Source organism: Rana temporaria, chromosome 11 (genome assembly GCF_905171775.1).
Source record: "Rana temporaria chromosome 11, aRanTem1.1, whole genome shotgun sequence".
NCBI classification, from domain to species: domain Eukaryota; kingdom Metazoa; phylum Chordata; class Amphibia; order Anura; family Ranidae; genus Rana; species Rana temporaria.
Window position 1 is genome coordinate 141,088,465 of NC_053499.1, and position 12,392 is coordinate 141,100,856.

The 12,392-nt window shown below is 44.3% G+C and overlaps 1 protein-coding gene across 1 annotated transcript; it reads left to right on the plus strand.

Moving 5' to 3' along the window:
- Positions 1 to 861: 861 nt before the first annotated feature.
- LOC120917724 lies at positions 862 to 6,757 on the plus strand. The gene is made up of 2 exons (XM_040329201.1): positions 862 to 6,397; positions 6,626 to 6,757. Exon 1 carries the CDS (start codon positions 1,306 to 1,308, stop codon positions 5,965 to 5,967), a length of 4,662 nt encoding a protein of 1,553 aa, XP_040185135.1. The 5' UTR covers positions 862 to 1,305; the 3' UTR covers positions 5,968 to 6,397; positions 6,626 to 6,757.
- The last annotated feature ends 5,635 nt before the right edge of the window (positions 6,758 to 12,392 follow it).

Sequence of the window (12,392 nt, forward strand, 5' to 3'; positions counted from 1 at the left end):
CATGATGCCCCGGAAGTCCCTGAAAGAAACGCCCCCTAAACCTGAATGGCGCCAACACCAGAATGCCCATTCCCCGCGGGGAGTCTGAAACTTTACTGTAACTGTCCGCTTATCATTGTGGATCTTGTTCAGCACTTACTGCTGAGTGGAACCTTTCTGCCTCCCTTTGGTTCCCTGGGGAATGTTTTGATCAGCAGGATTACAAGACCACTCCTTCTTCCTGTCTTAGAAAGAAAGCCTTTTCCTGTCTCTCAGATGCCACATGTTAGCTGTCTGCATAGGATTTCATGGAAGATGTCTGCAGAAAATCCCTAAAGCTTAAAGTTTGTACCCCCCTTGGCAAGTGGATCGAGGTATGCAGAAAAGTGTGCATTGTTATAAAGGTGTATATGTTCTAGAGATAAACCCTGTTCATGCTGTTTGGTTTTAAATACGCTATATGATCCAAGACACTTTGCATGTAACCATGTTTCTTTGAATGTTCAATGTAATTAGATGTGTGTGCAGACAACTGTAATTAACCCTGTAACCCCCTTTTTGGTGACAACTGTAAATAAGTGTGTTGTATGTCATTTACAGTTTTCACGGTGCTATGGTGCTATGGTGCTTACGATATTCATGTTTACGGTGCTCAAGGAGATAAAGAAAATAATATTCAACCCTGCTGCGCACCTTTGTCGCGAAATAATAAAACTACTGCACCCGTCAGAAGCTCTCCTCTTGTTATTTATTCGATGCCAAAGGGGCCGTAACAGTGAAAACTCGTCGCTGCGGTGGAGACTCGACATCACCAGCTGCGTCGCCGTCTTCATCGAACTGTGAGTAAAGGCTTCCCAACGCCTCGCAAGACACATGCGGACGCCATCTTGGCAACAGAGACTTGGCTAAAAAAGTAAACGTGTCACGTGGACTTTTAAATATAGCGGGCTCTTTATATGTGATCCGGAAGCCGCCCTTAACTACTATGCGAGCCAAATAGTTAATATTTTGCTAAACCAGTGATCAAGTTATTATATTCGTGTTTAGAGGCCTAGTGTCAGATTTAAAGCAACGCTATCTTCCAAGTTCCTAATCCACTAAACTGCAGTTATTTACGTAAAGGGTTAATTGTCTGGTTAGAAAGTGTCAGCAGTATATTCGTTTAAAACATTTTGTAGTACTGTATGCATTGTTTGCTAATCTTTAGTTACAAGTGTGAACACCTGTTATCTGTCGTAGCCCTTAGTAGCAAGTTTGAGCCAACACTCATTCAAGTTAGGTTTCAGGCACACTCACACTTGAAAGGCAAAGGCACACTAGAACAAAATGTTGTCACCTGCTGAAGAAACAGACAAACCCACAGAGTCACAACAGGTACGATCCAGCTCTAGAGAGCGAAGCCTAACAGAAAAGGGCAAAGAAATGCACGAAGAAACAGTTAAGAAAAATGAAAAGGCATTCAACAAGGTGTGCAACTCTTGGAAGGAGCTAGCAAAGGAATGTAGGACAAAGTTAAAAGGTTTCTGCTCAACTGAAGACCTTAATACAAGATTGAAAGAGATTAAAGCCAAAGAAGCGTTAGTGCACCAACAGTATGAGTCCATGTGCCGAAATAATTACATTACCCCGTACGTTGTTAAGAAAATGGATGCATGCACCGCGTTAACGGCTGAAATCTGCAACCTCATCAGCAAGCGGCTAGAGAATGTAGATGAAATCTTTAACGATCAACTTGAGAAGGAAAGGGTGAGGATGGTGCTTAATAAAGAAGAGCATGAGTCAGTCTTTGGAAACTCAGAAACAGAAACTGTCCTCTCAGAGTCATTACCAGACTCCAACGCAAGCTCAAGAGCCACTTCCAGATCTAGCAAACGCGCTGACGCAGAAGCAGATCTTGCAGCCAAAATAGAACAGGCAAAGGCGACGCAACAGATGCGCGAGGAGCAAGCTAAGCTGAACAAACTAGAGGCAGAAATTAAACTGAAGTTGGATGAGGAAAAGACAAGACTACAACAGCTACAAGCAGAAAATGAAGTCAAGGTAGCTGCAGCAAGAGTGAAAGCCTACAACGCTTATGATAGTCTTGAAATTTACGAACAGGAGACAGACCACAATGTGCAATACCTCTGCCAAAATAATGAACCACGAAACTCATTGAATCCAAAGGCTGTGCCATTTCAACCTTTAAATACACCACTTGGGGTGTCAAGACCAAATGAAGAAGTTAGTCTAACCCCAGGACTTGCAAGTCTGCTTATCTCCAACCGTCTCCCTATACCTGAACCAACTGTATTCACAGGTGATCCTTTGAAGTTCATAGATTGGAAGATATCCTTTATGGTGCTGATTGATCAGAAACCACTCCCTGTGTGCGAAAAAATGCTGTACTTGAAGAGGTATCTCGGTGGTGAAGCTCGTAAGGCAGTGGAAGGGTTCTTCTACCGAAATTCAGAAGATGCCTATCTAGGTGCTTGGGGAATCCTACAGGACAGGTATGGAGGTCCATTCATAGTGCAAAGAGCCTTCAGAGAAAGGTTGGCTAAATGGCCAAAGATATCAGCAAATGACCCTGTAGCATTAAGAGAGTTTGCGGATTTCCTTCAAGGTTGTGTGGAGGCCATTCCTCATGTTAAAGGCCTAGCTATTCTAAATGATTGTGAAGAAAACCACAAGCTTCTCAAGAAACTGCCTGAATGGATCGTGCGCAGATGGGGTCGCATCGCCGTGGACGAGCTGGACAAGTCCCAAGAATACCCAACCTTTGCTCGTTTCACAGAGTTCCTGCAAAGGGAAGCTAAGATTGCATGCAACCCCATTGCCTCTCCTTTTCTCCTCAGTACCAAGACTACAGATGAGAGAATTCCCAAGAGAGCCAAGGCGCTCAACACAAGCACTCAAATGAAGCCCTCTACCTTCAACGTTCCAAATATCTCAGCTTCAAGACCGAAACCACCTTGCCTAGTCTGCAAAGACGAAACACACGGTGTCGCTAAATGTCTGACTTTTGCGGCAAAGACCATCGATGAAAAGAGGGCCTTTATTCACGAAAACCATCTCTGTTTTGGTTGCTTAAGAAAGGGCCACACTACAAAAGACTGTAAAGGAAGACACACGTGTAGCATATGCAGTCGACGTCATCCAACCTGTTTGCACATACAGAGAGACACTGAGCCTGTCAAGGCATCAAACGATGATTCAGTAGGCATGAGAAATAAGGCAAACGACAACGTTCCCAAAGTTATGTCCCATACTTTGACAAGACATACATCTGCCACATCCTGCATTGTTCCAGTTCTGTTGTCAGCTACTACGGAGCCTCAGAGGGAAATCCTCACTTATGCCTTACTTGACACACAGAGTGATTCAACCTTTATTCTGGCAGACCTGGTATCGAAGTTAAGTGTGAGCACCAAGCCATTACAGCTAAGGCTCAGCACAATGACAGCGGTTGACACAGTTATTTCAAGCCAAATTGCTCACGGTCTGCAAGTGCGTGGCTTCAACTCCGAAGTTCAAGTCCAACTCCGTCAAGCCTATACAAGAGATTTCATTCCAGTAGATAAGTCTCACATCCCCACTAAGGAGACTGCACTCCAGTGGTCACACCTCAAACACTTGGCAAACAAGTTACAGCCACTTCAAGATTGCGAAGTAGGACTACTGATCGGTTATGACTGCCCATCAGCACTGGCTCCCTTGGAGGTTGTTATCGGCTCCGAAAATGAACCCTTCGCTCAAAAAACTATGCTCGGCTGGAGCATTGTAGGATCAGCATATCCGCATCTTGATAGACAGGGTAGCCAGAGCTTCGTACACAGAGTCGCAGTGAAAGAAATGCCAATGCCGCCGGTCGCTTATGTGTTAAAGGCTTTAGAAATGGACTTCATTGAAAGAAATTATGAAGATAAGTACGTGTCTCAAGATGATGTTCGCTTCGTGCAGTTTCTCTCGGAAACTATAATGAAAAGGAAAGATGGACACTACGAGATGCCGTTACCCTTCAAAGACAACAGTCAACTGGCACTACCAAACAATAAGAGGCTGGCCCTTATTCGACTTCATCATCTAAAGAAAAGATTAAAGGGAAATAGACAGTACCATGAACACTATACTGCATTCATGGAAGAAACAATCAGAAAAGGTGATGCAGAACCAGCCCCTTCATTATCAGAGGAAGAGACAGTGTGGTACATCCCACATCACGGGGTTTATCACCCCAAGAAGCCAGACAAGTTAAGAGTTGTCTTTGATTGTTCAGCAAAGTTCAAAGGCATCTCCCTAAACGATACCTTGCTGACAGGTCCCGACCTGATAAACTCTCTAGTGGGAGTCCTCTGTCGCTTCAGGAAGGAAGCAGTTGCTGTGATATGCGACATTGAAAAGATGTTCCATCAGTTCTATATCCCCTCAGAAATGCGCAATTACTTAAGGTTCCTTTGGTGGGAGAACGGTCAGTTGGAAACAGAACCGAAAGAATACAGAATGGCAGTTCACCTTTTCGGTGCCAGCTCCTCTCCAGGATGTGCCAATTTCGGCCTTAAGTATCTTGCACGACAACACAAGTCAGAACATCCATCAGCATCAGCCTTCATCGAGAAGAACTTTTATGTCGACGACGGCCTAACTAGCGTTCCAACAGTCAGCGAAGCTTCGAATCTAATCCTCGAAACTCAAGGATTATGTAAAAATGCCGGCCTACGACTGCATAAGTTTAACTCTAATAAAAGGGACGTCCTGTCCTGTATTGCTCCGTCAGAAAGAGCAACAACTAGTGTACCTGTCAAACTTAGCCCAGACTCAACAACAGAAGGACAAATACTTGGCATTCAGTGGTCAATTGAAAACGACACCTTCAGTTTCAGTGCTGACATAAAGGATCAACCCTCAACTCGTCGTGGTATCCTGTCAGTCGTAGCCTCCCTTTATGATCCTCTAGGCTTCATAGCCCCCTTCATACTGAGTGGCAAGTGCATTCTCCAAGAGCTTTGCCGCAGAGGCATCATTTGGGATGAAGCACTTCCTGAGAGCTTATGTCCACGGTGGGAGGCTTGGAAGAGTAGTCTGCAAGCTTTAAGGGAAATCAAGATACCCAGATGTTACCATCCCCCAGACTTTGGTAACAGAATGAAAGTGGAACTACACCACTTTTCCGATGCCAGCAACATAGGATATGGTGCCTGTTCGTACCTTAGGTACAAAAATTATAGCGATCAAGTCCATTGCAGCTTCGTAATGGCCAAAGCAAGAGTCGCACCAACGAAGATTGTGAGCATCCCAAGGCTTGAACTCTCAGCTGCCGTCACTGCAGCAAGGTTGAGTGTCATGTTGAAGGCAGAACTTGAAATAGAAGTTGACAAAGAATTCTTCTGGACAGACTCCCAAGTAGTCTTAGCCTATATCAATAATGAAGCGAGAAGGTTTCACGTGTTTGTAGCCAATCGTGTTCAACTCATAAGAGAGATTACAGATCCAACCCAGTGGCATTATGTGGATACGACACAAAACCCAGCCGACCATGCATCCAGGGGTCTACATGTAGCAGATATCTCCTCCTCAAGTTGGTTATCTGGGCCTAGTTTCCTTTGGAAATCTGAAGTGCACGCATCTTCAAGCTCTTCAGCAGAACGAATTGTAGGCGACCCTGAAGTCAAACCCATTACAACCCTTGCATCACAAGCCAATGAACAATTCTGGAGTCGGTGGAAAAGAGAATACCTCATGAGTGTTTCCACAAGACAGAAATGGCACACACCTCGACGTAACCTCAAAGTAAATGACATTGTCATAATCAAAGATGATATGTCTCCCAGATGCCAGTGGCAACTAGGACGTGTAATTGAAACTACAATAGAAAAGGATGATCTAGTTCGTCGAGTCAAGGTGTTAGTAGGTGACAAAAGACTGCAAGATAAGAAGGACTATGTATCAAAACCTTCAATTATTGAACGTCCTATTCAAAAGCTAGTAGTTCTCATAGAAAGCAAATAAGTTCAGTTTTAGTGATACACTAGCATACCACCACACAAGACAGTAGCCAGTTACAGAGGTACCTATAAGCTAAATTGTGTATGATGCACCATGTTTTATAGCGGCCAAGGTTATGTTCTGTAAATTATGTATGACTTTTAGGTTATGTTCATCATAACATAATTTGGTGGGAGTGTAACTGTCCGCTTATCATTGTGGATCTTGTTCAGCACTTACTGCTGAGTGGAACCTTTCTGCCTCCCTTTGGTTCCCTGGGGAATGTTTTGATCAGCAGGATTACAAGACCACTCCTTCTTCCTGTCTTAGAAAGAAAGCCTTTTCCTGTCTCTCAGATGCCACATGTTAGCTGTCTGCATAGGATTTCATGGAAGATGTCTGCAGAAAATCCCTAAAGCTTAAAGTTTGTACCCCCCTTGGCAAGTGGATCGAGGTATGCAGAAAAGTGTGCATTGTTTTATAAAGGTGTATATGTTCTAGAGATAAACCCTGTTCATGCTGTTTGGTTTTAAATACGCTATATGATCCAAGACACTTTGCATGTAACCATGTTTCTTTGAATGTTCAATGTAATTAGATGTGTGTGCAGACAACTGTAATTAACCCTGTAACCCCCTTTTTGGTGACAACTGTAAATAAGTGTGTTGTATGTCATTTACAGTTTTCACGGTGCTATGGTGCTATGGTGCTTACGATATTCATGTTTACGGTGCTCAAGGAGATAAAGAAAATAATATTCAACCCTGCTGCGCACCTTTGTTCCGAAAGAATAAAACTACTGCACCCGTCAGAAGCTCTCCTCTTGTTATTTATTCGATGCCAAAGGGGCCGTAACATTTACTACGGGATTAAACTGTGAGTACGGCGCCAAAAAATAAAATAAAAATAAATAAAATAAAGGCATACTGTAGCTTGCGCTAGTATGCTTGATGGCATGCTAGAAAAACATTTTTTTTAGGGTGAACCCCCGCTTTAATATTGATTGGACTCTGGGCAAAAAAAATCCCCCCCCCCCCCCCCATGCAATTTCGCTCTCCACCTGCTCTGAGACATACAATAAGTATCAGCTTAAAAACAGTTTACTGTATCAGATCAGGCAGTAATTGCGATTGGTTGCCAGAGGTTACAGCATGTCATTACCCCTTACTGACTGGTTGCTAGAGGTTACAGCACACATTACGGCTCACTGATTAGTTGCTAGAGGTTACAGCACATGATTTCTTCTTGTTGATTGGTTGCTAGAGATTATTGTACAGTAATACTGCTCACTGATTGGTTGCTAGAGGTTACAGCACATCATCTCCTCACTGCAGAGGGGCATGATATACATATGAATGTCACCATTGTTTACATATCAATTCCTGCCGCTATTTACATGTAGCGCTACCCCCTCAGGAGCCGCTGATTGATTTGGGATCGGCGTATTAAGTTACCTCTATGTAGTGTCTAAGGGTGAAGGTAGTGAGCAGAGCAGTAATCGAATGTCCAATCTGTAGTTGAAGTTTTCTGAATGCTTTATTTCCTTGGCCCAACACGACCAACATCAACTTGAGGTAGACAGAAAAGGTTGAAGAAAATAAAGTAACCTTGCGGTATCAGGCTTTGGATAAAGGAAAGCAGTCCTGCTTTCGGTAGTTGTATCAATGCGCCGCCACTCCAGCCAGAGTGGGTGAAGTGCCCCCGGACAGACCTCTGCCACAGGTCTGGCAGCCGGAGCGCCACTTAAGTTTGCTGGGAGGAACAAGTCTCTGCCACAGTTTTGGCTCTGGTTGAGACCTCTGCCACAGGCCTAGTACTTGGTTAAGCTGAATGGTTGAGCAAATCCTCCCAGTGAATAACATTCGGGTCACCGGTTGACAGTGTAAGTGTACCTGTCAATGTCCGGTCACCAGATCCCCGATGGTTCGTTCAAGCCCTTTTGGATAACCTGCCTCCGGGTTTTCCTCAAGCTGATCCCCCATTTTTCTTGGAGGTGATTAACATCAATTAACATCTCAACATATTCAAGATATTATTTCTCAGTCATCCTATGCCCCTAGTGGACATAGGATGACCCTAGACACAAGAGTCATTGGTGGCGCTGAACCAGGAGTACCCCGTATCCTTCAAGAGCCTCTGGGTCCCACGGGCCATACCGTTACAGCTTCTCTTTAATCATTTGGACTTAACTTCTTAAGTGTCATGACTTTTGTATTAGGTGCTCCTCAATACTCACCCCAATGTTAAACAATCCAGTGAGGGAATTCTCACTGGCCTTTTAAAGGATTGTGGGACAGAGTTGGAACCTGCCCTAGCCATTGCACACAATGAACCATGAACCAAGCATACAGTGCGAAAAAGGAACAGTACATGCATAGAACCCGATGTTTGCATTTTTAATGCGTGTGCTTGTTCTGACAAATTCGCTCAATGAAATGTTAAGCTTACAAAAAATATCAGGCCTAATTTTACAGACACATGGCAAATTCACTCAGTATGTTCCTGTAAAATATTTGCTAATTGCACATTACGGGTGCAGAGGGGAGGAAAGTCACTGATATGGAAAAAGGCCCCCGAGAGGATGGAATCTTGTCAGCCTAGCATCTTTTCATAGTTTTCTATTCTTGCCATAACCCATTGCACTCACATAGTGGAACGGTGGATGTAATCGTTATATGTAACCATTCACAGTACAGTATCTCATCAAGCCAAGGCATGCCACCCCAGGGACTGGCAGGGAATTTCAGAAGCAGGTCAGGATATCGTGCAGAAGTGAAGGTCTGACACTCCGAGACAAATGGCTGCAGCTTCCCCTTCTCATCTGTACTGACGGCATGGTATAGGTTCAGCACACAACTAAAGTGATGTATTTAGAGATTTAATGGTACCAAAAAAGATCATAAACTGACTGCCTTTCACAAATAATTTATTTAATACATTTGCAACATTATATATAAACATGACAACAACACCTTAAAGCAGATGCAACCCCAATCTTTGAATTTGTATATACAGTAAGCGTTAACATGTCAATGTCAAATATAATTTTCAATATATTCTTAACCACTTCAGTCCTGGACCATTTGGCTGCCAAATGACCGGGCCACTTTTTGCGATTCGACACTGCGTCGCTTTAGAATGGAAAAGAATACCGCTCCAAGCCCTGCGACCTATGCTGTGCTCCCGCCCTGTAGTACTGACAGGTGCAGACTCTGCGCTGATCCGTGGAAAAAAGAAATGTTCCTGGACTGCCGCACTCTGATAGGCGATTTATTGAAACAAAATGAACAAAGGATAAAATCCAAAGCTGTATAACATCCAAAAATTCATGCAATCAATGGTAGAAAGTGGACATAGGGAACAAAAAAGCTAACATGTTTCACATCATGGATAGATGCTTAGTCATAGCTTTAACTGACAATTGCGCGGTCGTGCGACTTGGCTCCCAAACAAAATTGACGCCCTTTTTTTCTCACAAATAGAGCTTTCTTTTGGTGGTATTTGATCACCTCTGCGTTTTTTAGTTTTTGCGCTATAAACAAAAATAGAGCGACAATTTTGAAAACAAATAATATTTTTAACTTTTTGCTATAATAAATATCCCCCAAAAATATATAAAAAAAAAAAAATCCTCAGTTTAGGCCGATACGTATTCTTCTACATATTCTTCAAAATCGCAATAAGCTTTTATTAATTGGTTTGCGCAAAAGTTATAGCGTTTACAAAATAGGGGGTATTTTTATGGCATTTTTATTAATATTTTTTTTTTTACTAGTAATGGCGGCGATCAGCGATTTTTTTTCGGTACTGCGACATTATGGCGGACACTTGTGACACATTTTTGGGACCATTGGCATTTTTATAGCGATCAGTGCTATAAAAATGCATTGGATTACTATAAAAATGCCACTGGCAGTGAAGGGGTTAACGCTAGGGGGCGGGGAAGGGGTTAAGTATGTTCCCTGGGTGTGTTCTAACTGTAGGGGGGGTGGCCTCACTAGGGGAAATTACTGATCTTCTGTTCATACATTGTATGAACAGAAGATCAGCATTTCTCTCCCTGAGGCCTTGTACACACGACCAGACATGTCCGATGAAAACGGTCCGCGGACCGTTTTCATCGGACATGTCTACTGGGAGGTTTTGGTCTGATGTGTGTACACACCTTCAGACCAAATTCCCCGTGGACAGAAAACGCGGTGACGTGGCGGCGACGATGACGCGGCGACGTGCGCGAACCAGGAAGTTCAATGCTTCCACGCATGCGACGAATCACTTCGACGCATGCGGGGGATTTCGGTCCGATGGCTAGGTGTACTAACCATCGGACATGTCCGACGGACAGGTTTCCACCGGACAAGTTTCTTAGCATGCTAAGAAACTTTTGTCCGCTGGAAACCTGTCCGCTAGGCTGGAAAAATGCCCGCTAGGCCCTACACACGGTCGGACATGTCCGCGGAAACTGGTCCGCGGACCAGTTTCAGCGGACATGTTCGGTCGTGTGTACGAGGCCTCACAGGACCGGGAGCTGTGTGTTTACACACACAGCTCCCGGTCCTCGCTCTGTAACGAGCGATCGCATGTTCCCGGCGGCCATCGCGCCTGCCAGGCACGCGCACGGGGCGGCCCTAGTGGCCTGCGCGAGAGCCGACGTTATACTACGCGCTCTCGCGCAGGGGAGCCGACCTGCCGCCATTAAAACGACGGCGGCTGGTCGGCAACCAGTTAATAGTTCCAGAACCGGATAGGGCACTTCTTTGTTCGAGTTCAGAGAAGTTGGACGTCAAGCCAGTATATATATATTTAGTGAGTACAGTAATGGAGCCTTTATTTTTTAAACACTTTGAATTCAGGCATTAGGTTTTATATCTGCCAATTCTCACGGCCAAAGCCTGTAAGCTACCTACTTACAGCTAAAGCTATGTAAGTGATCAATAGTTATGATCCTTTGGGCCCTGCTTGGTATGCAGAACAAAACCTTGTGCTTGAACCTCCAGACCGAGTTCTTTCTCTGCTGTGTTTCAAGGATATTATGACATTAAGAAGAATTTATATTTGCACAGACCAAAGTGCATAATAGTCAAGATTTTATTATTCAAAGCTCCCAGACCTACAGGGATTGTCATTTCAGCACTTTCCACAACCACTGTTAAAGAAATACAGTTTTTGGCGGCAGTAAAATTCAGCACTTTATCAGGCAGAGTATTAGAACTATATATCTGTTCTGTTTATCGGATATATGACCCAATAAATGTAGATGCCGCTTGTCTTAAAAGCCCAGCGGGATGTTAGAGGAAACGTCTCTCAGGAAAATATGAGTAGCGTAGGAATTATTTATAATTGTTTTCTTTCTTTTTTTTAAGAATAAAAGCGCGAGAGTCATAATTACACTGACAGTATTCGAAGAACGTGGAGCGTGTGCTTCTGAAAGTAGCAATGTGGCCATTTTTTATTTTGTCCATAAAAGTTTGCTGCACCACATTCAATTTACACTGCCCTTGCGATCCGCAGTGCAATCTTAACGGCCAAGCGATCCAGTCGCAGTACAGTGCCAAAATTGCTGCATGCACGTCTTTAGTTAGATGCCGTGCAATTTGAGCCTGTTCAAAATTAACTCAAATTGCACCGCACTGAATCGCATGTGAATTGAACAGGAATACAGTGCAGTTACTGGGCGATTCACACGCAGTTTATAGTGTGAACTGAGCAGTAAAGTGCTACTAAAGTCTTGTTTTAGTTTTTTTAAATAACAAACATGTAAGGGCCCTTTCACACATACGGACAAACGGTCCGTTTATTACAAGTCCGTTTACGGACTTGTAATTTATCCCTATGGGATTGCAGACGTTAGCGGATGACGCAACCATCCGCGTCCACAAAGTTCCGCTTTTGCGGACGGAAGAAAACCCTATTTTTCTTCCGTCTGGCGGAACGGATCGGATGAATACGGACACACGTTCCGTATTCATCCGATTCCCCATAGGGGAGAGCGGAGGAGAGACAGGGCGGTCTCTGCACAGTGTGCGGGGACCGCCCTGTCCGCCGACAGCTCAGCGGGGATTTACGGAGGAATCCCCGCTGAGCCAAACGGGCTAACGGAGCGGATCAATTACGGATCCGCTCCGTGTGAAAGAGCCCTTATACTTACCTGCTCTGTGTGGTTTTGCACAGAACAGCCCACATCCTCCTCTTCTCTGGACCCTCGCTGGCTCCCTTGGCTCTGTTCTCCTGCCGAGTGCCCCCACAGCAAGCGGCTTGCTATGGGGGCACCTGAGCTGAGCCGCAGCTCTGTTTGTCCATTCAGACATGGGATGCTCCCTAGCTAATTCCTGATTTGGGGATTCTGCCCAAAACACACTTCCTGCTCTAGGATGACAACACTCGATCACCCTTCTGTATCAAGACAACATAAACAAGATAGAACTACAGACCCCCATCCCTCTTAAAGT

Coding starts and splice junctions, on each gene's coding strand:
- LOC120917724 (XM_040329201.1), top strand. CDS start 1,306: ATGTTGTCACCTGCTGAAGAAACAGACAAACCCACAGAGTCACAACAG.